Genomic DNA, 27,674 nt, shown 5'->3' with positions numbered 1-27,674 from the left:
ATGGCTGCAGCTGTGACAATTGAGTGGACGGAGAGGGCAGATGGGCGGCACAGTGGCGCAGTGGTTAGCACCGCAGCCTCACAGCTCCAGGGACCTGGGTTCGATTCTGGGTACTGCCTGTGCGGAGTTTGCAAGTTCTCCCTGTGTCTGCGTGGGTTTCCTCCGGGTGCTCCGGTTTCCTCCCACAAGCCAAAGACTTGCAGGTTGATAGGTTAATTGGCCATTATAAATTGCCCCTAGTATAGGTAGGTGGTAGGGAAATATGTAGGGACAGGTGGGGATGTGATAGGAATATGGGATTAGTGTAGGATTAGTATAAACGGGTGGTTGTTGGTCGGCACAGACTCGGTGGGCCGAAGGGCCTGTTTCAGTGCTGTATCTCTAAATCTAAATCAAAATCTAAAATCTAAAATCTAACTGCAGGAGTCACATACTTTGCGATTGTCCAACAGGTTTGAGGTTCTTTCAGCATCTTCGGATGAGAGTGGTGGCTGCACAGTAGATGAGCAACCAAGGCACCATGGTACAGGACGCCATTAAATTGGAGGGAGGAAAAAGAATGTAGTTGCCATAGGAGACAGTATAGCTAGAGGGATTGACACTGTTCTCTGCAGCAAAGAGCGAGAGTGCAGCCGGCTGTGTTGCCTGCTTGGTGCCAGGGTTCGCGACATCGGCTCAGGGCTGGAGAGGAACATAGATTGGGAGGGGTAGGATCCAGTCGTCGTGGTCCATCTAGGTACAAACGACATAGGCAGGGCAACGAAAGAGGTTCTGCATAGTCAGTATGAGGAACCAGGCGCTGCATTATGAAGCAGAACCTCAAAGGTGATAGCAATGAAACAAAGGGCAGTGCAATGGTTAGCACTGCAGCCTCACAGCACCAGCGACCCGGGCTCGTTGTGGATGCTGCTTGTGCGGAGTTTGCAAATTCTCCCTGTGACTGCGTGGGTTTCCGCTGGGTGCTCTGGTTTACTCCCACAGCCAAAGACTTGCAGATTGGTTGGTAAATTGGCCATCATAAATTGCCCCTAGTGTGGGGATGTGGTAGGAATATGAGGTTAATGTAGGATTAGTATAAATGGATGGTTAATGATCGGCACAGACTCGGTGGGCCTGTTTCACTGCCGTATCTAAAAATAAAAAAATGAATAAATCTCTGGATTACTGCCTGTGCCACCTGCAATTTGTCATAGGGCAAATAAGGTTAGAGAAAGGGAAATCATGTCTAAACAATTTATTGGAGTTCTTTCAGGGGTGACATGTGCTGTGGAAAAATGGGAACTGGTGGATATATTGCACTTAGATTTCCAGAAGGCATTTGATAAGGTGCCACATCAAAGCTTATTGCAAAAAATAAAAGCTCATGGTGTCGAGGATGACGTCTTGGCATGGATAGACGACTGGTTGGCTAACAGGAAACAGAGAGCAGCAATAAATGGGTCATCATCTGGTTGGCAAGATCTAACGAGTGGTGTGGCATAGGGATAAACAAAGAACAAAGATAATTACAGCACAGGAACAGGCCCTTCGGCCCTCCAAGCCTGCGCCGATCCAGATCCTCTCTCTAAACATGTCGCCTATTTTCTAAGGTTCTGTATCTCTTTTCTTCCTGCCCATTCATGTATCTGTCTAGATACATCTTAAAAGACTCCATTGTGCCCGCATCTACCACCTCCGCTGGCAATGCGTTCCAGGTGCCCACCACCCTCTGCGTAAAGAACTTTCCACGCATATCCCCCCTAAACTTTTCCCCTTTCACTTTGAACTCGTGTCCTCTAGTAATTGAAACCCCCACTCTGGGAAAAAGCCTCTTGCTATCCACCCTGTCTATACCTCTCATGATTTTGTACACCTCAATCAGGTCCCCCCTCAACCTCCGTCTTTCTAATGAAAATAATCCTAATCTGCTCAACCTCTCTTCATAGCTAGCGCCCTCCAAACCAGGCAACATCCTGGTGAACCTCCTCTGCACCCTCTCCAAAGCATCCACATCCTTTTGATAATGTGGCGACCAGAACTGTACGCAGTATTCCAAATGTGGCCGAACCAAAGTCCTATACAACTGTAACATGACCTGCCAACTCTTGTACTCAATGTCCCGTCCGATGAAGGAAAGCATGCCGTATGCCTTCTTGACCACTCTATTTACCTGCGTTGCCACCTTCAGGGAACAGTGGACCTGAACACCCAAATCTCTCTGGACATCAATTTTCCCCAGGACTTTTCCATTTACTGAATAGTTCACTCTTGAATTGGATCTTCCAAAATGCATCACCTCGCATTTGCCCTGATTGAACTCCATCTGCCATTTCTCTGCCCAACTCTCCAATCTATCTATATTCTGCTGTATTCTCTGACAGTCCCCTTCACTATCTGCTACTCCACCAATCTTAGTGTCGTCTGCAAATTTGCTAATCAGTCCACCTATACTTTCCTCCAAATCATTAATGTATATCACAAACAACAGTGGTCCCAGCACGGATCCCTGTGGAACACCACTGGTCACACGTCTCCATTTTGAGAAACTCCCTTCTACTGCTACTCTCTGTCTCCTGTTGCCCAGCCAGTTCTTTATCCATCTAGCTAGTACACCTTGGACCCCAAGCGCCTTCACTTTCTCCATCATCCTGCCATGGGGAACCTTATCAAACGCCTTACTGAAGTCCATGTATATGACATCGACAGCCCTTCCCTCATCAATCAACTTTGTCACTTCCTCAAAGAATTCTATTAAGTTGGTAAGACATGACCTTCCCTGCACAAAACCATGTTGCCTATCACTGATGAGCCCATTTTCTTCCAAATGGGAATAGATCCTATCCCTCAGTATCTTCTCCAGCAGCTTCCCTACCACTGACGTCAGGCTCACCGGTCTATAATTACCTGGATTAGCCCTGCTACCCTTCTTAAACAAGGGGACAATATTAGCAATTCTCCAGTCCTCCGGGACCTCACCCGTGTTTAAGGATGCTGCAAAGATATCTGTTAAGGCCCCAGCTATTTCCTCTCTCGCTTCCCTCAGTAACCTGGGATAGATCCCATCCGGACCTGGGGACTTGTCCACCTTAATGCCCTTTAGAATACCCAACACTTCCTCCCTCCTTATGCCGACTTGACCTAGAGTAATCAAACATCTCTTCCTAACCTCAACATCCGTCATGTCCCTCTCCTCGGTGAATACCGATGCAAAGTCCTCGTTTAGAATCTCACCCATTTTCTCTGAGTCCAAGCATAACATTCCTCCTTTGTCCTTTAGTGGGCCAATCCTTTCTCTAGTTACCCTCTTTCTCCTTATATATGAATAAAAGGCTTTGGGATTTTCCTTAACCCTGTTTGCTAAAGATATTTCATGACCCCTTTTAGCCCTCTTCATTCCTCGTTTCAGATTGGTCCTACATTCCCGATATTCTTTCAAAGCTTCGTCTTTCATCAGTCGCCTAGACCTTATGTATGCTTCCTTTTTCCTCTTAGCTCGTCTCACAATTTCACCTGTCATCCATGGTTCCCTAATCTTGCCATTTCTATCCCTCATTTTCACAGGAACATGTCTCTCCTGCACGCTAATCAACCTCTCTTTAAAAGCCTCCCACATATCACATGTGGATTTACCTTCAAACAGCTGCTCCCAATCTACATTTCGCAGCTCCTGCCGAATGTTGGTGTAGTTGGCCTTCCCCCAATTTAGCACTCTCCCTTTTGGACCACTCTCGTCTTTGTCCATGAGTATTTTAAAGCTTACGGAATTGTGATCACTATTCCCAAAGTAGTCCCCTACTGAAACTTCAACAACCTGGCCGGGCTCATTCCCCAACACCAGGTCCAGTATGGCCCCTTCCCGAGTTGGACTATTTACATACTGCTCTAGAAAACCCTCCTGGATGCTCCTTACAAATTCTGCTCCATCTGGACCTCGAACACTAAGCGAATCCCAGTCAATGTTGGGAAAATTAAAATCTCCTATCACCACCACCCTGTTGCTCCTACATCTTTCCATAATTTGTTTACATATTTGTACCTCTATCTCACGCTCGCTGTTGGGAGGCCTGTAGTACAGCCCCAACATTGTTACCGCACCCTTCCTATTTTTGAGTTCTGTCCATATTGCCTCACTGCTCGAGTCCTCCATAGTGCCCTCCTTCAGCACAGCTGTGATATCCTCTTTGACCAGTAATGCAACTCCTCCACCCCTTTTACCTCCCTCTCTATCCCGCCTGAAGCATCGATATCCTGGGATATTTAGTTGCCAATCATGCCCTTCCCTCAACCAAGTCTCAGTAATAGCAATAACATCATACTCCCAGGTACTAATCCAAGCCCTAAGTTCATCTGCCTTACCTACTACACTTCTTGCATTAAAACAAATGCACCTCAGACCACCAGTCCCTTTATATTCATCATCTGCTCCCTGCCTGCTCTTCCCCTTAGTCACACTGACTTCATTATCTAGTTCCTTACAGGCTTTTGTTACTACCTCCTTACTGTCAACTGACCTCAATTGGTTCCCATCCCCCTGCCACATTAGTTTAAATCCTCCCCAACAGCGTTAGCAAAAGCACCTCCAAGGACATTGGTTCCAGTCCGGCCCAGGTGCAGACCGTCCAATTTGTAATAGTCCCACCTCCCCCAGAGCCGGTCCCAATGTCCCAAAAATCTGAACCCCTCCTTCCTGCACCATCTCTCAAGCCACGCATTCATCCTGACTATTCTTTCATTTTTACTCTGACTATCACGTGGCACTGGTAGTAATCCTGAGATTACGACCTTTGAGGTCCTACTTTTTAACTTGGCTCCGAACTCCCTAAACTCTGCATGTAGGACCTCATCCCGTTTTTTACCTATATCATTAGTGCCTATGTGCACAATGACAACTGGCTGTTCACCCTCCCCCTTTAGAATGTTCTGCAGCCGATCTGAGACGTCCCTGACCCGTGCACCTGGGAGGCAACATACCATTCGGGAGCCTCGTTTTCGACCACAGAACCACCTATCTACTCCCCTTACAATCGAATCCCCTACGACTATAGCCCTTCCACTCTTTTTCCCGCCCTTCTGAACAGCAGAGCCAGCCACGGTGCCATGGACCTGGCTACTGCTGCCTTCCCCTGGTGAGCCATCTCCCTCAACAGTATCCAAAACGGTATACTTGTTTTGGAGGGAGATGACCGCAGGGGACTCCTGCGCTGCCTTCCTGCTCTTTCTCTGCCTTTTGGTCACCCATTCCCTTTCTCCCTCAGCAATCCTAATCTGCGGTGTGACCAATTCACTAAACGTGCTATCCACGACCTCCTCAGCATCGCGCATGCTCCAAAGTGAGTCCATCCGCAGCTCGAGAGCCGTCATGCGGTCTAACAAGAGCTGCAGCTGGACACACTTCCTGCACGTGAAGGAGTCAGGGTCATCAGCCATGTCCCTGAGCTCCCACATTGAGCAAGAGGAGCATGATACGGGTCTGAGATCTCCTGCCATTTTTAATCTTAAGTTTAAACTTAGTTAAATGAAAAAGGAACGAAAAGTTTTTACCAATCACAATAAAACCAGAGAAATCGAAAAAGCCTTACCTTATAAACACCCCACCGAGTCCTTTTTTTTGGTTAGAGGAGGAGGGCGGGTGGGAGACACTACAAGTGTGGTGTCTCGGGTTCAGAAACCGCCCAAATATATAGTGTTTTACTTACCCAGCAGCCCCCTGGCCTCCGCCGAAAAACAAAAGGAAATTAAATTTACTTTCAAACGGACTTTCCCAGCTGCTCACTCGCTCACACGCTGCTCCCGAAAAAGCTGCTGCACTGAAAGGAAAGTTATTTTAAACCGCCCAAATATATAGTGTTTTACTTACCCAGCAGCCCCCTGGCCTCCGCCGAAAAACAAAAGGAAATTAAATTTACTTTCAAACGGACTTTCCCAGCTGCTCACTCGCTCACACGCTGCTCCCGAAAAAGCTGCTGCACTGAAAGGAAAGTTATTTTAAACCGCCCAAATATATAGTGTTTTACTTACCCAGCAGCCCCCTGGCCTCCGCCGAAAAACAAAAGGAAATTAAATTTACTTTCAAACGGACTTTCCCAGCTGCTCACTCGCTCACACGCTGCTCCCGAAAAAGCTGCTGCACTGAAAGGAAAGTTATTTTAAACCGCCCAAATATATAGTGTTTTACTTACCCAGCAGCCCCCTGGCCTCCGCCGAAAAACAAAAGGAAATTAAATTTACTTTCAAACGGACTTTCCCAGCTGCTCACTCGCTCACACGCTGCTCCCGAAAAAGCTGCTGCACTGAAAGGAAAGTTATTTTAAACCGCCCAAATATATAGTGTTTTACTTACCCAGCAGCCCCCTGGCCTCCGCCGAAAAACAAAAGGAAATTAAATTTACTTTCAAACGGACTTTCCCAGCTGCTCACTCGCTCACACGCTGCTCCCGAAAAAGCTGCTGCACTGAAAGGATCAGTTCTGTGGCCTTAACCTTTTACAATTTATATAAATGACTGTGATGAAGGTTGCTAAATTTGCTCATTGCACTACGATAGTTAGGAAAGTAACTTTTGAAGAGCACATAAGAAGGCTAGAAAGGGGTATAGATAGGTTAGGGGAATGAGCAAAGACCTGGCAAAGGGAGTATAATGAGGCAAAGTGTGACAACGTCCACTTCGGCACGAATAATGAAAAAAAACATATTATCTAAATGCAGAGAGATTGCAGAGCTTTGAGATGCAGCGGGATCTGGTGGCCCAGTCTATGAATTTCAAAAGGTTGGTAAACAGGTACGGCACGTAATTAGGAAATCCAATAGAATGTTATCGTTTATTGGGAGGGGAATTGAATGCAAACGTGTGGAAGTTATGCTTCAGCTATACAGGGCATTAGTGAAACCACATCTGGAGTATTTTGCACAGTACTGGTCTCTCTATTTAAGGAAGGATGGAACTGCGTTGGAGGCAGTACAGAGACGGTTTGCTGTGCTAATATCTGGAATGGGCGGACTATCTTACGAGGAAAGATTAGTCTGGCTAGGCATGCATCCGCTGGAATTTGGAAGAGTAAGAGGCGCCTTGATTGAAACATACAAGATCTTGAGGGGTCTTGATAGGGTGGATGTCGAAAGGATGTGTTCTCTTGTGGGAGAATCTAGAATTAGGGGGTACTGTTTAAAAATAAAGGATCGCCCATTTAAGGCAGAGATGAGGAGATTTTTTTTCTCTCAGGGGGTCGTGAGTCTTTCGAACTTGCTTCATCAAAAGGCGGTGGAAGCAGAGTCTTTGAATATTTTTAAGGCAGTGGTAGATAGATTCTTGATAAGCAAGGGGGTGGAAGGTTATCGGATGTAGGTGGACATGTGGAGTAATCAGTTCAGCCATGAACTTATTGAATGGCAGAGAAGGCTCGAGGGACTAAGTAGCCTACTCCTGCTCCTATTTCATATTTTCGTATGTTCGTATGTGCCTGCCACATTTGAATAACTGGTAGATGGTGCAAATTGTGAGATATGAGGGTGCAGCTTCCAGCAATGCTCTGTGTTTTCGAGTGAGGCGAGGCTTATGAAGGTTTGAGTCAAGTTTAATATTGTTCGAAGGCGAGTGAAAGAGTTGCATTGAATGGAGCAGTGTGTGGGGCTGGTAGTGTAATTGGTAGGAAGTGGCATACGAGGATGCATTCATTGACGTTGACCACTTGTATAGGGCCATTAAACTTCTTGCAGCACTGACACCACATCCTTGGTGCCAGACCGGTGTCACAAACTGCCTTATGGAGGGCCTCATGGCCCAATGAGGCAACGAATCTTCGACTCCTGTCCAGTTCCTGCAACAACTCCAGTGCAGCATCGTAAAACCCTGACAAACTGTCTTGAATCTTGAATCATAACAATTTCTTCCAAAAGTTCTTCAAATGTTATCCAAGCATTTTCAGCACCTGCTGCCGAATTTAAGAGTGCAGTCTGGGTCTAAATTGTGAAGTCTAGCTTTAAATAATGCTGTCCTGGTACGAACTTGGGCGACCTGCTGAGGCTTGCAATCACATCTTATTCATGGAATGATCAGGCAGCATTAAATATGCATGCTGCCTGCATGACTTTTAACAGGCGCAGGGTCATCCCTGTGCCTGTTGTCAGGGGCTCTCCACTTTAGCCCTCTGATATTCCAATTGTGACGGTATTGTGGGAGCACCTTCGCCACTTGGAATGCACCGGCTCAAGATGGCCGACCACTGTTTACTCATGGTAACTAAGGATGTGATACTGAGCCTGACAATGTCACCCTTATTATGAGAACAGACAGAAAGGAGATAAAATGGGCATATAATGAATGATTTTAAAAATTGCTAATTGAAAGAAATTGAGACCTTTGATCAGAGCAGAGCTCCACTGAAAAAATTGTCAATCCAACGTGGCTGACAATGCCAATTGGACATGAGGATTGGACAAGATGGCTTCTGCTATAACAGAATGATGGAATCATAGAGCATTGACTGAGCCGAACTGACCCATCGTACCTCTGGCAGCTCTTGAAAGAGCCAACCACTTAATTTGTTTTCTCTGCCGTTTGCATCTGCATGCACGATCATCACTAGCAACACCCACCCACAATACACCATAGACATAGAGAAATACAGCACTGAAACAGGCCCTTTGGCCCTCCGAGTCTGTGCCGACCAATAACCACCCATTGTATACTAATCTTACGTTAATCCGATATTTTCTACCACATCCCCACCATCTCCCTACACTAGGGGCAACTTACAATGGCCAATTTACCTATCAACCTGAAATTCTTTGGCTGTGGGAGGAAACCAGAGCACCTGGCAGAAACCCACGCAGTAACAGGGAGAACTTTCAAACTCCGCACAGGCAGTACCCAGAAATGAACCCGGGACACTGGAGCTGTGAGGCTACGGTGCTAACCACTGCGCCACTGTGCCACCCATGCCAGAATTTATTCAGTTACCTTTTGAAAATTGAAATTGGGTCTGTGTCCACCATCCTTTCTTGCACAGCGTTCCAGATCACAACAACTCATTGCATAAAAAAAGAAACTCTTCATCTTTCCTCAGGTTGTGTGTCAAATACTTTAAAGTTGAATCCGATGGTTGTCCACCCTTTCTATGAGGGGAACACGACTTTTCTTTTTCACTCCATCACAACGCCTGATAGTTTTGGCACCTCAATGAAATCTTGCATTTAAATTCTTGCTCCTTGGATAGGAAGTCTGCCTTCTCCAGTACCTCCACAAAGGGTGTTCTTCATCCCTGATATGATGCAATACTCTCCTGACCCTCTCTAAGACCTTGACATCCTTCTTACAGTGTGGTATCGAGAATTGTATGCCATACTCCAGATGAGGCTGAATCGGTGATTTATCAACTTTGAACATACCTTTCTTGCTTTGGTGCTCTCTGCCTCTATTCACAAAGATAAGTAACTGTACTCCTTTGCAACTTCTCCTCCATCTTTAAGAAAAATTTTAGATGCAGGTCTATTTTCTCCTGCACCCATATATCAGAGCATTTGTCCGAATAACGATGCCCCTGGGAATACCACTGTATACATTCCCCAGTTTGTACAACCGTTTATCACAGTCCTTCTCTCTGTGTCCGTTACCCAAATGCATTTCCACACTGTCACTGCCTCTTTACTCCATGGGTTTCATTTTTCTTTTCACGGCAATTAAATGGTCTATCATTGCAGAACTTTTGTAAGTCCATAAACATAAATTGAACCTCTTTACACTCATCAACCCTCTCTGTTATTCATTAAAGAACTCGATTGCAACCATGCTCTCTGACATGTCTTAGGTACGTTTTACAAAGCCATAAATATTTTTGTCCTGGATTCTGTCTTCCAGAAATTTCCCCACCAGCGACATTGGCCTGAGTGCCTGCAGCTACAGGGTTTATTCCTCTCTCTTTCCTCCCTCTGTGGGGTGGCACAGTGGCGCAGTTGTCAGCACCGCAGCCTCCCAACTCCAGTAACTCGGGATCAGTTGTGGATTCTGCCTGTGCGGAGTTTGCAGGATCTCCCTGTGACTGCGTGGGTTTCCGCCGGGTGCTCTGGTCTCTTCCCACAGCCAAAGACTTGCTGGTTAATAGGCAAATTGGCCAGCGTAAATTACCCCCAGTGTGTATCGGTGGTAGGAGAATTGTGGTGATGTGGTACGGAACATGGGGTTAATGCAGGATTAGTATAAATGGGTGGTTGCTGGTCGGCACAGACTCGGTGGGACGAAGAGCCTCTTCCATTGCTGTTTCGCGCTCTCTCACTCTTTGTATTAACCAGTAGGTAACGGTTGCAACCTCCATATCCTCTGGTACCACTACCACATCCAAGGAGAATAACAATATTTGTTTCCCGTTGCCTCCATTATTTCCACCTTTCCTTCCATCAGCAATCCTCATACATCCCAATTGAATCCGATAAGTATTATACTTTAATTTGTATAGTGCTGGATTGAAAAGGGTTAACTGAACCTGTTTGTTAAGTGAGTGTAATTAATGTTATTCTCCATTGGCCCCAGTAGTGTCTCTGGAGGTTTCTTCCTTCTATTAATAGGAGACTGCTTGCCGTGTGTTTGGCAGAATCATCTCTGGCACTAGCAGGAATCAGCTTCTCCAAAGAAAGGGAGAAGAACGGTATGAATCTGAGAACAACAGATAGGAATGTTACAACAATGGATCAGAATCTGAGACCATTAGATTGGAATATTATAACAATGAGAAGGAGCTTCTCCTGGGAGTTTGACTACCTTTCTTATTATTATGATTTGCTGACATTAGATCTTCGAGTCCTGTATTCCCTTCTGGTTATTCAAAAGATTTATTATCCAATTCTCGCTGTTGTTGGTGTCGCCGGTAAGTCACTGTGTCCAGTTATTTCGATGGTCATGCTCAGCTTTCGTGTTATTTATTTTCGCCTCCTTGCTGCTGTTTTTTCTCTCTGGTATGATAAATATCATACGTTTTTGATTCTCTCCATATAACCGACGTCCCATCCCCGTGGTACAAAGATATTAATGCTCCTCCAACACCTTCCCTTGTCCTTGAACTCTTCCCCGAAGTGTGATTAAGGTTGTGAATAGTGGACTGTTAATTGCATGCACTTACAGAAAACACTTGATAAGGTCCTGTATGGGAGGCTGTAAGCAAAAGCCGAATCGTGGTTACAAAATCAGCTCAGCGGCAGGACTGTCAGCAGTAACAAAAGACAGATACTCTCATTGGCAGGATGTTACTCTCAGTGTCTGTCAAGTATCAGTGTTGGGGCCTCAGCCATTCACTATATTAATTAATGATTTGGTTAATGGTATAAAAGCACTTATGCAACTTTGCAAGTGATGCAACGATAGGCAGCATTGCAATATAGATAGAAGGGTAAAACTACAGGATGTATTGACAAATTAAGCGAATGGAGAAAACTATTCAGATTTTATTTCAATGTAGAAAAATGCGAGATCATTCACTTTGGACGTACAAATGATAGAGCAGGGCACTTCATTCATGATAAAAAAGCTATAAATTGTGAAGATGCTAAAAGATTTGGCAGTCCAGGTACATAGATCATTAAAACATCGTGAGCCGGTGGAGACAAGAATGCAAATAACATGACTAGAATTATATAATTATATCCAGAGTGGTGGAATATCAGGGCAAATAAGTCATGTTCCACCTTGACAAAACCCTGGCTGGACAACACCTGGACTGCTGCAAGCAGTTCTGGAAACCATATGGTAGGAAGGGTAATAAAACCAACATACTTCAGAGGCTGGAAATCTGAAATAAAAACAAAAAAGTGCTTGTATTACTCAGAACGTCTGGCAGCATCTGTGGAGAGAGAGAGAGAGAATTAACGTTTCAAGTCTGTGATCGTAAATCGGAACTGGCAAACGTTGGAATGTAATTCGTTTCTAGCAAGTTAAGGGAGGCGGTGTGGCGGAGGGGGGGGAATGGACGTGGGGAAGAGAAGGTGTTTGTTAGGGCAGATGGCAGGAGAGATTAAACAACAAAACTCTCCTGGGACAAAGGCAAAGACGGTGTTCATGTTTGTGGTGAAAGACAAAGCATTAGTCCAGAGGGAGCGTTAATCGCAAAATAATGAGCAGCTCTGACGACATGAAAAACCGACACGTGGTTAAATAAATACAATTAAATATAACATAAAGGCCAGTCATGCTTGAGCTATTCAACTCAATGTTCTGTCCACAAGGCTGTAGAGTGCCTAATCAAAAGATCAAGTGTTGCTGCTTGACCTTGGGTTGATGATCACTGGAAGAATGGACCGGAAGCTCGAGGACTTGCTTTCAGAATGAACAGCGGTGTTCCACAAAATGGTCACACAATCTACGTTTATGCTCTTCAATGTATAGGAGACCCCATTGTGAGCAGCGAATACAGCAAACTAAATTGAAAAAGGTACAATTAAATCGCTGCTACATCTGGGAGGAATGTTTGGAGCCTTGGATGGTGAGGAGAGAGAGATAAAACGGCAGACATTACACCTCCTGTGATTGCATGGGAAGGTGCCATGGGAAGGGGACGAGGTGTCGTTGGTAATGGAGAAGTGGACCAGATTATCGTGGAGGGAATAATCCCTTCGAAATGCCGAAAGGAGAGGGGAAGGGAAGATGTGTTTGCTGGTGGCATCACTCTTGAATTGTTGAATTGGCAGAGGATGAGCCTTTCGATGTGGAGGCGAGTGGGGTGGAAAGTGAGGACAAGCGGAACCCTGTCGTGGTTCTTGGGGGGAGGGGAATGGGTGAGGGCAGAAGCGTGGGAAATGAGCCTGGAACGGTTGAGGGCCCTTTCAACCACATTGCAGGGGATACCTCAGTTGAGGAGAAAGGAAGAGATGTGCGAAGCGCTGTTGTGGAAGGTTGCATCATCAGCGCAGTTTCGTCGGAGACAGAGTAGCTGTGAGAATGTGGTGGAGTCCTTACAGGAAACAGGGTGCGAGGAGATGTAACCAAGGTAGCCGTGGCAGTCTCTGGGCTTATAACGAGTATTGGTAGACAGCCAGAGATGGAAACAGCGAACTCGAGAAAGGGAATGGAAGTGTCAGAGATGGGCCCTGCAAAGGTGAGAGAAGGGTGGAAATAGGAGGAAAGTTGATAACCGTTCCCAGTTCTGGGTGGGTGCAGGAAACGGCACAGATACAGTCATCAATGTACCGAAAAAGAGATGAGGGAGTGAGCCAGAGTAGGACTGGAACAAGGAATGTTTGACATATCCCACGAAAAGACAAGCATAACTGAAACTCAAGCCAGTGGTGGCACAGTGGCGCAGTGGTTAGCACCGCAGCCTCACCGCTCCAGCGACCCAGGTTCAATTCTGGGTACTGCCTATGTGGAGTTTGCAAGTTCTCCCTGTGTCTGCGTGGGTTTCCTCTGGGTGCTCCTTTTTCCTCCCACATGCCAAAGACTTGCAGGTTGATAGGTAAATTGGCCATTATAAATTGCCCCTAGTATAGGTTGGTGGTTGGGAAATGTGGTGATGTGGTAGGAATATGGGATCAGTGTCGAATTAGTATAAATGGGTGGTTGATGGTCAGCGCAGACTCGGTGGGCTGAAGGGCCTGTTTCAGTGCTTGTATCTCTAAACAAAAATTAAACAGTAACCATGGCAACACATTTTACTTGAACGAAGTGAGTAGTGTTAAAGGAGACGTTCTTCAATGTAAGAACATGTTCAGCCAGTCGCAGCAGGGTGGTGGTGGATGGGGACTGGTTGGTCCGCTGTTTAAGGAAGAAGCGCAGAGCCCCCAAACTGTCTCTGTGGAGGATGGAGCTGCAGGGCGATTGGACGGCCATAGTGAAGAGGATAGGATTAGGGGCAGGAAACTGGAAATTGTCAAAATGAAGTCGACCGAAAAGGCAAGGATGTAGCTGGAAAGAGACTGTACCAACAGAGAAAAGATGCAGTCAATAGCAAAAGAAACAATTTCAGTGGGGCAGGAACAGGCTGAAACGATGAGGCTGCCAGGACAGACCTGTTTGTGGATTTTAAGAAGGAGGTAGAAGCGGGCTGTGCAGGTTTTTACGACCAGCAAGTTGGCACCTGCAGAGGGGAGATCTCCGGAGGGGATGAGGTCAGTGACAGTCCTGGTGACAGTGGCTTGATTTTCGGTGATGGGGTTATGGTCCAGTGGGAGGTAGGAAGAAGTATCTGATAGTTGGCACACAGCCTCTGCAAGGTAGAGTTGGGTAGCCAGACAACAGCAGCACCACCCTTGTCACCCCTGCCCTCCCAAAGAACAAACAACAGTACAGCACAGGAACAGGCCACTCAGCCCTCCAAGCCTGCACCGGTCTTGATGCCTGCCTAAGCTAACACCTTCTGCGCTTCCGGGGCCCTTATTCCTCTATTCCCTTCCTATTCATATATTTGTCAAGATGTCTCTTAAACGTCGCTATCGTATCTGCTTCAACACCTCCCCTGGCAGCATGTTCCAGGCACTCACCACCCTCTGTGTAAATAATTTGCCTCGTACATCCCCTCTAAACTTTGCCCCTCGCTCCTTAAACCTATGTCCCCTAGTAACTGACTCTTCCACCCTGGAGAAATGCTCCTGACTATCCACTCTGTCCATGCCGCTCATAACTTTGTAAACCTTTATCATGTCGCCCCTCCACCTCCGTCGTTCCAGTGAAACCAATCCGAGCTTTTCCATCCTCTCCTCATAGCTAATGCCCTCCAGACCAGGCAACATCCTGCTAACCCTAATCTGTACCCTCTTCAAAGCCTCCACGTCCTTCTGGTAGTGTGGCGACCAGAAGTGCACGCAATATTCTAAGTGTTGCCTAACTAAGGTTCTGTGCAGCTGCAACATGACTTGCCAATTTTTATACTCTATGCCCCGACCGATGAAGGCAAGCATGCTGTATGCCTTCTTGACTACCTTTTACTGTATACCTCCCACCTGCATTAGACCTTCCAAAATGCATTACCTCACATTTGTCCGGATTAAACCCCATCTGCCATTTCTCCGCCCAAGTCTCCAATGATCTATATCCTGCTGTATCATCTGACAATCCTCATCATTATTCGCAACTCCACCAACCTTTGTGTCGTCCGCAAACTGACTAATCAGACCAGCTAAACTTTCCTCCAAATAATTTATATATATGACAAACAGCAAAGTTCCCAGCACTGATCCCTGCGGAACACCACTAGTCACATCCCTCCATTCAGAAAAACACCCATCCACTGATATCCTCTGTCTTCTATGACCGAGCCAGTTCTGTATCCATCTTGCAGGTCACCTCTGATCCCGTGTGACTTCACCTTTGTTGTCTTCCCCACGCATTCCCCGCATCCCACGTCAGTTGCTTAAAGCCTAATTCTTTTCTAAATTGCGCCAGTTCTGATGCAAGGTCACAGATCTGAAATTTTAACACTGTTTCTCTCTCCACAGACATGCTGAGTTATTCCAGCACTTCATATTTTTATCTTAGGAATAGTACTTATAATTTCCTTCCAGGGATTGAGGCATCGATTTATCACAGTGCTACGTGAACCCCAAGGTTTAAATAACGAGTGGAGACTACACAAACTGGGGGTGCATTCTTCCCTCGAAATTACAAGGTACCAGGAAGTCTCCAAGCTGTTAAATGGAACAGATAGTGCAGATAGAGAGAAACTGCTTCCGCTGGTTGTGAAGTCAAGGACTAGGGGCATAGTCGGAGGATTCAGAGCAGATCAAACCGTTCAAAGCTCGTCTTCAATGATGTCTGTGGGCCATACGCAGCAGGGAAAATGTATTCCACCACAATTCGCAACCTCATGGCATGGCCTAGTTTTCGCTCAAATGATGCCATCAAACCAGGCGACCGATCCTTGTTCAATCAGGAAGCTGCAAGCAAGAGAGAGAGCTATGGGATCTCACAATCAACTGACTAAAGCTCTGCAATCCAGCCACATCCATTTGTGAACAGTGGTGCTCAACTATACAATTAACTGAAACAGGATGTTCCACAAATATCCCCAGGATCAATGACCGCTGAGCTTCGTATGGAGTGCAAAACACAAGGCTGAACGATTGCAAACATCCTCAGGCAGAAATTCCAACTGGATGATTCAATTTGGCCTCCTCCTGAGCTCCTCAACATTACACATGTCATTCTTCGGCCAATACAGTTCACTTCACATGACAGCAAAGAACAGCTGAATTCATTGGATGCAACAATACGATGGAACCTGACAATATTCTGGCTAAGGTACAGAGGACGTGTACTCAAGGACGAGGGGGCGAATTTAATGAGCCCACGGACTGTACCGGTGGGCCTGGCAATGTGTTGCGTGCCCATCCAGCACATGGGCAACAACCGCACAGCGATAACACATCAATGGGCATTTTGCGTAGGGGAGTCGCAGGTCCCCACCAGTAACGTGGCGGGGGAGGGAACAGAGTCATTGATTAGTGCCTCAGATGACTCTGGAGCATGTGCTGGTTTCATATTTAAAGGCCAGCCAGACTTCCATTCACTCCTGCGCGGATTGCTTTGCAGCTTGGTGCAGACTACAACATTGTCCCACTACTTCCGTTGCCAGCTTCAACGCCCACCACCACCCATCACCCTCCTGGGCCCAATTCCTCAACCAGGGCAAAAGTCGATGGCTGAGAAAGACACAGAGTGTGCCCACGGTACAGTGATGCCTCCCTGCAGATTCATCTCCAGTCTGCAAAAGCAAAACGGGAAGTTCTCTTCCCCCACAATGTCAAGAGGAGGTCCACCCGCCTGACCAAGCAAACCTTGATGGAGATCACAATGGAGGTTAACAGCCAAGCTGTCACCCAGCACAACTGAGTTCAGCGCTGGAAGAGGGTCAATGTCCTCTCGCGTTCTGTCAAGGCGACTGTTCCATGCCTTTTTGAGGATTGCATATGCCTATGCTGGAAGTTGTGGGACATGGGGAGGGTAACTGTGAGAGACTAGTGGATAGAGTTCTGTCACATCCTCATAAGTGCATGGCTGTCTGTCGGCCACAGGCTCCTTCATAGCTCACCCCCTTACACCCTTCCCCTGACAACGAATGCCAGCACGCGAGACATCAGATTACCCAGGAGGGGATGAGTGGCTTAATTTGGGTTAGCAACCATGATGTTCTCTAAGCCATTCTCCACTATCTACATCCTTCCTATTGTAGAACAAGGGGGCCCATAATAGGAGGGAGATGGCCCAGACATTCGGAAGGCCATATCGACGTCCACTCACCTCCACTGAGGAACAGGCCTTGGAACTTGCTGGCATCCATGGCTGCAACGCTGTATCAGATGGGCAGAATGAAGTCCAGGTGCAAAAGAGTGAGGATTGCATCCCATTGACATGCACATCGATGTTGGAGACACACTTAGCTCTTGATTGCCATCAGGAGAACTGCATTGCCTAACCTACACATGTTTGTCTTCTCTCATGCAGGCAGTCATTTCCAGGGATCCACAAGATCAACTGCACAGGCGCCTGCCTCTGACGAGAAGGATTGCTCAAAGGATGCACCATCCTATCACTCTCTTGCACCTTCTAGTAGCGCACATACTTCCATATCGGTGGCTACCTACTCGGAATTTGAATCAATATCATAAGATGCTGAGACACACGGACCCCAACTGCTGGCTGAGGCTGAGACAGCCATGTCCGCTGGCATTCTGAGAAATGTGTGTAACCAGGCTCATGCTGGGCCCCAGGATGATGACATCCTTTGGTCTCAACAACAGAGGGCATGCTGGAGATGCAGAGAGCTAAGGCAGCATTTGGAGGAGATGTCAGAGAGCAAGTGCAACCATAAGTGGACGATGAAGTGGTACGTTCATGCCATGACTGTCGCCAGGATTCAGGCCTATGAGAGCAGCACTTCGTCCATCAAGAAACTGCAGACTCTCATGGAGCCCTAGATCTCAAAGATGCACGCAGAGCTGCACATGGTCGCCTCGACCATGAGCTCAATGGAGCAGTGACAAGGCAAGAGAAGAAACAGGAGATGAAGCCTTCTGCAGCTCCTTTGGTGAGCAGGGTGGCTTGAGAGGGCCTTCAAAGGGAGGTGGGAAGCTGACAGACACATTTGGGGACGCCCCACAGGGCGTTACAAATTTAGCCACTGGCTTCTCATCCCTTCCACCAGGCAGCCCAGTTCCAGTAGCTGCGATGCCTAGGGAGAGCTGTGCACCTGTCCAAAACATCTCCAGGCAGCCGGGCCTTCCAAGCCTAAGGCAGCTACAGGACGCCAGTCAAAGTTATCAGGGTCTAAGAGGCAGCTTTATCAGTAGCCTACCTGAAGCCCAGCTGCTGCCTACCGCAGCACACTTCATGGGACCACCCACAAACATATTAAAATAACACATAGCTGCACTGTAGTTTTCAGGTGTCTACCACATACGTTTTGTGTTAATTAATTGCAGCAGCTTTTTCGGGAGCAGAGAGTGCGAGCGAGTGAGCAGCTGGGAAGGTCAGTTTAAAGTAAAATTAATTTATTTTTGTTTTCGGCCAAGACCAGGGGGCTGCTGGGTAAGTAAAACCCTAAATATTTGGGCCGTTTAAAATAACTTGCCTTTCATTGCAGCAGCTTTTTCGGGAGCAGAGAGTGCGAACGAGTGAGCAGCTGGGAAGGTCAGTTTAAAGTAAACTTAATTTCATTTTGAATTCGGCGGAGACCAGGGGGCTGCTGGGTAAGTAAAACCCTATATATTTGGGCCGTTTCTGAACCCGAGACACTACACCTGTAGTGTCTCCCACCCGCCCTCCTCCTCTAACCAAAGAAAAGGGACTCGGTGGTGTGTAGATAAGGTAAGGCTTTTTCTATTACTCTTTTTTTTTAATCGTGTGATTGGTAAAAAAACTTTTCATTCCTTTTTCATTTAAGTAAGTTTAAGCTTAAGATTAAAAATGGAAGGAGATCTCAGACCCGTGACATGCTCCTCTTGCTCAATGTGGGAGCTCAGGGACATGGCTAATGTCCCTGACTCCTTCACGTGCAGGAAGTGTGTCCAGCTGCCGCTCTTGTTAGACCGCATGACGGCTCTGGAGCTGCGGATGGACTCACGTTGGAGCATCCGCGATGCTGAGGAGGTCGTGGATAGCACGTTTAGTGAATTGGTCACACCGCAGATTAGGATTGCTGAGGGAGAAAGGGAATGGGTGACCAAAAGGCAGAGAAAGAGCAGGAAGGCAGCACAGGTGTCCCCTGCGTTCATCGCCCTCCACAACAGGTATACCATTTTGGATACTGTTGGGGGAGAAGGCTCACCAGGGGAAGGCAGCAGTAGCCAGGTTCATGGCACCGTAGCTGGCTCTGCTGCTCAGAAGGGCGGGAAAAAGTGTGGAAGGGCGAGAGTCATAGGGGATTCGATTGTAAGGGGAGTAGATAGGCTGTTCTGTGGTCGAAAACGAGACTCCCGAATGGTATGTTGCCTCCCAGGTGCACCGGTCAGGGATGTCTCAGAACGGCTGCAGAACATTCTGAAGGGGGAGGGTGAACAGCCAGTTGTCCTTGTGCACATAGGCACCAATGATATAGGCAAAAAACGGGATGAGGTCCTACAAGCAGAATTTAGGGAGTTAGTAGCCAAGTTAAAAAGTAGGACCTCAGAGGTAGTAATCTCTGGATTGCTACCAGTGCCACGTGATAGTCAGAGTAGAAATGAAAGAATAATCAGGATGAATGCGTGGCTTGAGAGATGGTGCAGGAGGGAGGGGTTCAGATTTTTGGGACATTGAGACCGGTTCTGGGGGAGGTGGGACTATTACAAATTGGACGGTCTACACCTGGGCCGGACTGGAACCAATGTCCTTGGGGGTGCATTTGCAAACGCTGTTGGGGAGGGTTTAAACTAATGTGGCAGGGGGATGGGAACCAAATGAGGTCAGTAGAGAGTAAGGATGTAATAACTAAAGCCTGTAAGGAACTAGATAATGAAGTCAGCGTGACTAAGGGAAAGAGTAGGCAGGGACCACATGATGACAGCAAAGGGACTGGTGGCCTGAGGTGTATTTTTTTAATGCAAGATGTGTAGTAGGTAAGGCAGATGAACTTAGGGCTTGGATTAGTACCTGGGAGTATGATGTTATTGCTATTACTGAGACTTGGTTAAGGGAAGGGCATGATTGGCAACCAAATATCCCAGGATACCGATGCTTCAGGCGGGATGGAGAGGGAGGTAAAAGGGGTGGAGGAGTTGCATTACTGGTCAAAGAGGATATCACAGCTGTGCTGAAGGAAGGAACTATGGAGGACACGAGCTGTGAGGCAATATGGGCAGAACTCAGAAAAAGGAATGGTGCGGTAACAATGTTGGGGCTGTACTACAGGCCTCCCAACAGCGAGCGTGAGATAAAGGTACAAATATGTAAACAGATTATGGAAAGCTGTAGGAGCAACAGGGTGGTGGTGATAGGAGTTTTTAATTTTCCCAACATTGACTGGGATGCACTTCATGTCAGATGTCTAGAGGGAGCAGAATTTGTAAGGAGCATCCAGGAGGGTTTTCTTGAGCAGTAGGTAAATAGTTCAACTCGGGAAGGGGCCATACTGGACCTGTGTTGGGAAATGAGCCGGGCCAGGTGGTTGACGTTTCAGTAGGGGACTACTGTGGGAATAGTGATCACAATTCCGTAAGTTTTAGAATACTCATGGACAAAGACGAGAGTGTTCCTGAAGGAAGAATGCTAAATTGGGGTAAGGCCAACTATACCAAAATTCGGCAGGAACTGGGGAATGTAGATTGGGAGCAGCTGTTTGAAGGTAAATCCACATTTGATACGTGGGAGTCTTTTAAAGAGAGGTTGATTAGCGTGCAGGAGAGACATGTTCCTATGTAAATGAGGGGTAGAAATGGCAAGATGAGGGAACCATGGATGACAGGTGAAATTGTGAGACGAGCTAAGAGGAAAAAGGAAGCATACATAAGGTCTAGGCGGCTGAAGAAAGACGAAGCTTTGAAAGAATATCGGGATTGTAGGCACAATCTGAAACGAGGAATTAAGAGGGCTAAAAGGGGTCATGAAATATCTTTAGCAAACAGGGTTATGGAACATCCCAAAGCCTTTTATTCATATATAAGGAGCAAGAGGGTAACTAGAAAAAGGATTGGCCCACTCAAGGACAAAGGATGAAAGTTATGCGTGGAGTCAGAGAAAATGGGTGAGATTCTAAACGAGTACTTTGCATCGGTATTTACCGAGGAGAGGGACATGACGGATGTTGAGGTTAGGGACAGATGTTTGATTACTCCAGGTCAAGTCGGCATAAGGAGGGAGGAAGTGTTGGGTATTCTAAAGGGCATTAAGGTGGACACGTCCCCAGGTCCGGATGGAATCTATCCCAGGTTTCTGTGGGAAGCGAGAGAGGAAATAGTTGGGGCCTTAACAGATATCTTTGCAACATCCTTAACACGGGTGAGGTCCCGGAGGATTGGAGAATTGCTAATGTTGTCCCCTTGTTTAAGAGGGGTAGCAGGGATAATCCAGGTAATTATAGACCGGTAAGCCTGACGTCAGTGGTAGGGAAGCTGCTGGAGAAGATACTGAGGGATAGGATATATTCCCATCTGGAAGAAAATGGGCTTATCAGTGATAGGCAACATGGTTTTGTGCAGGGAAAGTCATGTCTTACCAACTTAATAGAATTCTTTGAGGAAATGACAAAGTTGATTGATGAGGGAAGGGCTGTAGATGTCATATACATGGACTTCAGTAAGGCGTTTGATAAGGTTCCCCATGGCAGGCTGATGGAGAAAGCGAAGGCGCATGGGGTCCAGGGTGTACTAGCGAGATGGATAAAGAACTGGCTGGGCAACAGGAGACAGAGAGTAGCAGTAGAAGGGAGTTTCTCAAAATGGAGACGTGTGACCAGTGGTGTTCCACAGGGATCCGTGCTGGGACCACTGTTGTTTGTGATATACATAAATGATTTGGAGGAAAGTATAGGTGGTCTGATTTGCAAGTTTGCAGACGACACTAAGATCGGTGGAGTAGCAGATACTGAAGGGGACTGTCAGAGAATACAGCAGAATATAGATAGACTGGAGAGTTGGGCAGAGAAATGGCAGATGGAGTTCAATCGGGGAAAATGCGAGGTGATGCATTTTGGAAGATCCAAGTCAAGAGTGAACTATACAGTAAATGGAAAAGTCCTGGGGAAAATTGATGTACAGAGAGATTTGGGTGTTCAGGTCCATTGTTCCCTGAAGGTGGCAACGCAGGTCAATAGAGTGGTCAAGAAGGCATACGGCATGCTTTCCTTCATCGGATGGGGTATTGGGTACAAGAGTTGGCAGGTCATGTTACGGTTGTATAGGACTTTGGTTCGGCCACATTTGGAATATTGCGTGCAGTTCTGGCCGCCACATTACCAAAAGGATGTGGATGCTTTGGATAGGGTGCAGAGGAGATTCACCAGGATGTTGCCTGGTATTGAGGGCGCTAGCTATGAAGAGAGGTTGAGTAGATTAGGATTATTTTCATTCGAAAGACGGAGGTTGAGGGGGGACCTGATTGAGGTGTACAAAATCATGAGAGGTGCGGACAGAGTGGATAGCAAGAAGCTTTTTCCCAGAGTGGGGGATTCAATTACAAGGGGACACGAGTTCAAACTGAAAGGGGATAGGTTTAGGGGGGATATGCGTGGAAATTTCTTTCTGCAGATGGTGGTGGGTGCATGGAACGCTTTGCCAGCAGAGGTGGTTGACGCGAGCACGATAGCGTCTTTTAAGATGTATCTAGACAGATACATGAATGGGCAGGAAGTAAAGAGATACAGACCCTTAGAAAATAGGCGACAGGTTTAGATAGAGGATTTGGATCGGCGTAGGCTTGGCGGGCCGAAGGGCCTGTTCCTGTGCTGTAATTTTCTTTGTTCTTTGTTCTTAATTAAAATGTCCTCTATTCTATGAATAGGCTTCATTGTCTGAAAGCCATGTACAATTGTGCCTGAAGGGTGAGTTGTTGACCTCACCGTCCCCCACTGCCCTCTGTAACATGTCAGTGTCGTGACATCCCTCATTAACATCATGTCTCCCATGGGCACTCGCATACATTACATCCGCTCACAGGAGTCTGACCACATATGGACAGAAATCTGAAGAGTTGATGCATTGCAGTAAACTGGTATTTCATTCTCTGTCAATGCACACCAGGATGGCTGCAAACGAGCTGATATGAGATTGTCTCTTGCCTCCTTTGCACGTGGCTCAACCCATCTGGCCTCCTGCCTTGGATCCATATTGTTGGCGCAGTCACTGATGGACATCAGAGTCCACCCTTGATGATGACCCACCCGCTGTTCCAGCAGTGTGAGCAAACAGACCAATTACACATGTCAACCATGTACTGCCCCATACCCCCAAACAAAAAATTGGCATCCAGGCACAGCATCAGCAACCCCGAAATATCTTGCAGTCCCCCAGGAACTTTAACACTTTGCAAAGCACTCGGTACCCTGACTCCACCTGTTCAACTTCAGTACCCCAGACCACCTAGCACAGCCCCCATTACCCCAGACTCTCTTTCTGTGATCCCGGTGCTCAAGACGTTCTTGAAGAGGGTGAAGCAATGCAGTCCCAAAGCAAACTCCAAATCCCGCTCTTCACCAAAGCAGCAATGCTCCAGACAGTCTACAGATCACGGCAACGTGTCTCTCCTCAGTGCCGCCAGGTTTTACTGGTCTTCTGTTTGGAGGTGCTTCCGTAGCACCCGCCGTTCTCTGAAACGCATTGTGGTGAAAATGTCACCCATTGTGTTTTCCCACCACTGACAAAAACTGGAACTGACATCAGTGTGTCAGATATCTGGGTGGTCTAAGTTCTGGAAATTCTCCAACCATCCTCCACCCCTAACCCCACCCCAATCCCACCCCCACCCCCCTAAACCCCAACGCCGCAATGCCCACCCTTGATCACCACAAAGTTTTGCCTAGGTGTCCATTAGCCAAAATGAACGTTGGCATCTCCCCGAAAACGTGGAAATGTGTCCAAATATGTCCTGTTCACAAAGCTCAGGATAGATCTAACCTGTCAAATTACCTGTCATTCGTCTATTCTTAATCAGCAATACCATGATAGAAGGTGTCGTCAAGAGTGCCATCAAATGACATTTCATCAGCTTGCAGATGCTCAAGTTTAATTACCGTCAGGCCACTCGGCTGCAGACCTCATTCTGGCCTTGCTCCAAACATAGGCAAAATAGACAAAGCAAGAGGCGAGGTGAGATTGGTTGCCCTTGATAATAAGGCAGTAGTTGATCGACTGTGGCATCAAGGCGTCCTAACAAAATCAAGGAGAAACTTTCTTCTGGATGGCGTCATACCGTGAACAAAGGAAGATGGTATCAGTATTTGGAGGCTAATAGTCTCAGCACCTGAATATCACAGCAGGAGATTCGCAGGGTTCATCAATGACCTTTCCTCGATCATCAGGACTGAAGTTAGGGTTTTTGCTGATAGTTGCATAGTGTTCAGTACCATTTGCAACTGCTCAGGTATGGAAATTATCCGCTCTCACATGTAACAGGGCCTGTATAATATTTAGGCTTGGGCTCATTTGAAGCAAGTTACATTCGTGCCCCCACAGGTGCCAGGTAGTGCAAACATCGAACAACAGAAATTCCATCCATCTCCCCTTGACATTCAACGCCATTATCATCTTTGAATTCCACAACATCAACACACTGAGGATTATCCTCGGCAGAAGGTTAACTGTACCAGCCGTATAAGTACTGCAGTGACGAGAGCAAGTCAGTTGTTGGAATGTCTGCAGCGTGCAACTCATTTCCGTTACTCGCCAAAGCCCGTCCAGCATTTGCAAGGCACAAGTTAGGAGTGTGATAGAATGATCTGTACTTTCCTGCATGAGTGCAACTCCAACAACAGATAAGAGGTGTAATACAATTCAAGATAAGCACCCCAATTGATCGGTACCCTTCAGGCAGCGTGTTCCAGATTCCAATCACCCTTTGGGTGAAAAAGCTTTTCATCAAGTCCATCCTGAACCTGCTGTCCCTCAGCTTTAACTTATGCCTCTTGGCTATGGACACCTCCGTTAAGGGAAAACGTTTCTTCATATCTACCCTATCTATGCCTCTCATAATTTTTATGTATTAATCAGGTCCCCCCCCCCCCTCAGCCTTCTCCACTGTAAATAAAACAGCCCAAGCCGATCCGGTCTCGATTCAGAGCTGAAATTCTCCAGCCCAGGCACCATCCTGGTGAATCCCCTCTGCACACTCTCCAGTGGAATCACATCCTTCCTATAGTGTGGTGACGAGAATTGTACACAGTACTCCACCTGTGGCCTAACAAGCGTTTTGTACAGCTCCATCATAACCTCCCTGATTTTACGTTCTGTGCCTCGTCAAATAAAGGCAGGTAACCCATATACCTACCTAACCACCTTATCAAGCTATGCTGCTGCCTTCAGTGATCTATGGATAAGTACACCCAAGGTCCCTCTGGCCTTCTGTAGTTCCCAGAGTCCTGCCATCCATTTTATATTCCCTTGTCTTTTGAGTCCTCCCAAAATGCATCATCTCACACTTCTCAGGATTAAATTCCATTTGCCACTGCTCCGCCCATCTTATCAGCCCATCTGTATCGTCCTGGAGTCTAAGGTTTCCCCATTACTATTGATGGCACCGTCAATTTTCGTGTCATCTGCGAACTCAAGTCTAAATCATTCAGGTAGACTACAAACAGCAAGGGTCCCAACACCGATCACTGCGGTACACCACTGGTCACAGGCTTCCAATCGTAAAAAGCAACCCTCGGAACATCACCCTCTGCCTCCTCCCAGTCAGACAATTTTGGATCCAATTTGCGAACTTTCCGTGCATCCCGTTGGCTCTTACCTTCTTGAGCAATCTTCCATCCTGGGCCTTATCAAGTTCTGAAGTTCCTGTAGACTACATCAACTGCTTTATCCTCATCAACACTCCTCCTCGAAAAATTCTATCACATTTATTAGACATGATCTCCCGCTGACAAAGTCATGCTGACTATCTTTCATTAAGCACTGCCTCTCCGAGTGGAGATTAATCCTGCCGCTCAGATTTTTTTGCAATTAGTTTCCCTACCACTGATGATAGACTCACTGGCCTGCAATTACCTTTTTATTCATCCCTGCTACCCTTCTTGAATCATGGTGCCACATTCGCTGTCCTACAGTCCCTTGGCAGTTTGTGTCACAGCCGCTGCAATCTCCATCAATTGCTCACATAGCAGCCTGGTATACATATCATCTGAGTCTGGAGATGTATCCACTTTAAAGCCCACTAAAACCTCTAATACCTCCTCCCTTTCAATGCTAGTTTGCGGAAGTATATCGCATACCTCCTCCCTGATCGCTGCACGGCTTTCTCGATAGTGAACACAGATGAAACGCAATTATTTAAAAACTCACCTCCTTCCTCTGGCTCCACACGCCGATTGCCACTTTGGTCCTTAATGGGCCCTCTTCATTCCATGGTGATCTTCTTGCCCTTAATATGCTTATAAATCACCTTGGGAGTTTCCTTTATCTTGTCCACCCGTGTTTTTTCATGCACCCTCATCGGTTTCCGAATTACTTTTTTTAGGAACCGCCGACACTTTCACATGTACAATCACTCCAGTATATAACTGGACACAGGAATACATCTGTAAATCTCAATACGTAAACATTCAAACTGGAGCAGTTTCTCACAGCCTGATGTATAATTTCCCTGACTATTTCACTTTCTCACAGTTAACTTGCTGACGATTGGGATCCTGTCTCGTGGAAAGTGTGGTCTCTCCAAATGTGTCACTCGCTACCTGGTGGCCATGGCAGCGGCGGATCTACTGGTCATTATCCTCGACCTGATATTGCGGCAGATACCAATTCGTTATCGGGATTCATTTATCTTCCTTTATTACATCCGTGTGTGTAATATCCACGCCATCCTGCTTTATGCAGACACAGACTGTTCTGTCTGGTTCACAGTTGCTTTCACCTTTGATCGATTTATGGCTATTTGTTGCCGAAAGCTAAAAGCTAGATATTGCACTGAGAAAACAGCTAATATGATACTTGGAGCAGTGACTGTGCTTAGCGGTTTAAAGGACATCACCTGGTATTTTCTGGTATCAGATAAGTACAGGTTTTGGAACAGCCCTTGGTTTTGTCGTATAAAAGCACATGTTATGATTTCACCAGTCTGGGGTACAATCGCGTTCCTTCATAGCTTTCTAACACCAGGGTTTGCATTTGTTTTGATTCTGATGTTCAATGTTTTTACCTTCAGACACATTGCATATGCCAGCAGAGCCCGAAGACGACTCCGGGCTCATAGCAGTGTGGACAACCCAAAAGACCCAGAAATGAAGAGCAGAAGGAAATCCATAATTTTGCTGTTTTTTATCTCGGCCAATTTCATGCTGTTATGGTCAGAGTTAATGGTGTATTCCATGTGGCAACGGATGTGGTGGTTAGATTATCAGTCTGTAATTCTACCTGCTTTTGTAAGAGAAATGGGCTTCATGCTGCAGCTTCTGAGTTGCTGCACAAACACTGTGATTTACGTTGTGACCCAGACTCAGTTCAGAGAGCAGTTGAAGAACGTGCTGAAATATCCCTTTTCCCCAATTATTAAAAATAAAGAAATAAATAAACGATGAGAGGTACTGGAGACATTTCAGCATCTGAACGCAATGCTGTCTCAAATTCTAAGAATATATGAAGACTAGAGATAGCAGTCGA

General features: G+C 46.7%; 1 protein-coding gene across 1 annotated transcript; it reads left to right on the top strand.

The window, feature by feature from the left end:
* Nucleotides 1–27,592, top strand: LOC137381129 (probable G-protein coupled receptor 139). The gene is made up of 5 exons (XM_068053516.1): nt 1–110; nt 453–523; nt 6,684–6,756; nt 10,536–10,834; nt 26,682–27,592. The coding sequence occupies exons 1-5, from the start codon at nt 1–3 to the stop codon at nt 27,590–27,592; spliced, it is 1,464 nt and encodes a 487-aa protein (XP_067909617.1).
* Nucleotides 27,593–27,674: the final 82 nt, after the last annotated feature.

This window comes from Heterodontus francisci, chromosome 21 (genome assembly GCF_036365525.1).
Source record: "Heterodontus francisci isolate sHetFra1 chromosome 21, sHetFra1.hap1, whole genome shotgun sequence".
In the NCBI taxonomy this organism is placed as follows: domain Eukaryota; kingdom Metazoa; phylum Chordata; class Chondrichthyes; order Heterodontiformes; family Heterodontidae; genus Heterodontus; species Heterodontus francisci.
Note: the sequence above shows the minus strand (reverse complement) of the source record. Positions and strands in the feature narration are given on the sequence as shown.

Coding starts and splice junctions, on each gene's coding strand:
- LOC137381129 (XM_068053516.1), top strand. CDS start 1: ATGGCTGCAGCTGTGACAATTGAGTGGACGGAGAGGGCAGATGGGCGG. Junction 111..452: donor GGACCTGGGTTCGATTCTGG/GTACTGCCTGTG, acceptor ATTGTCCAACAG/GTTTGAGGTTCTTTCAGCAT. Junction 6,757..10,535: donor TTCAAAAGGTTGGTAAACAG/GTACGGCACGTA, acceptor TTCTATTAATAG/GAGACTGCTTGCCGTGTGTT.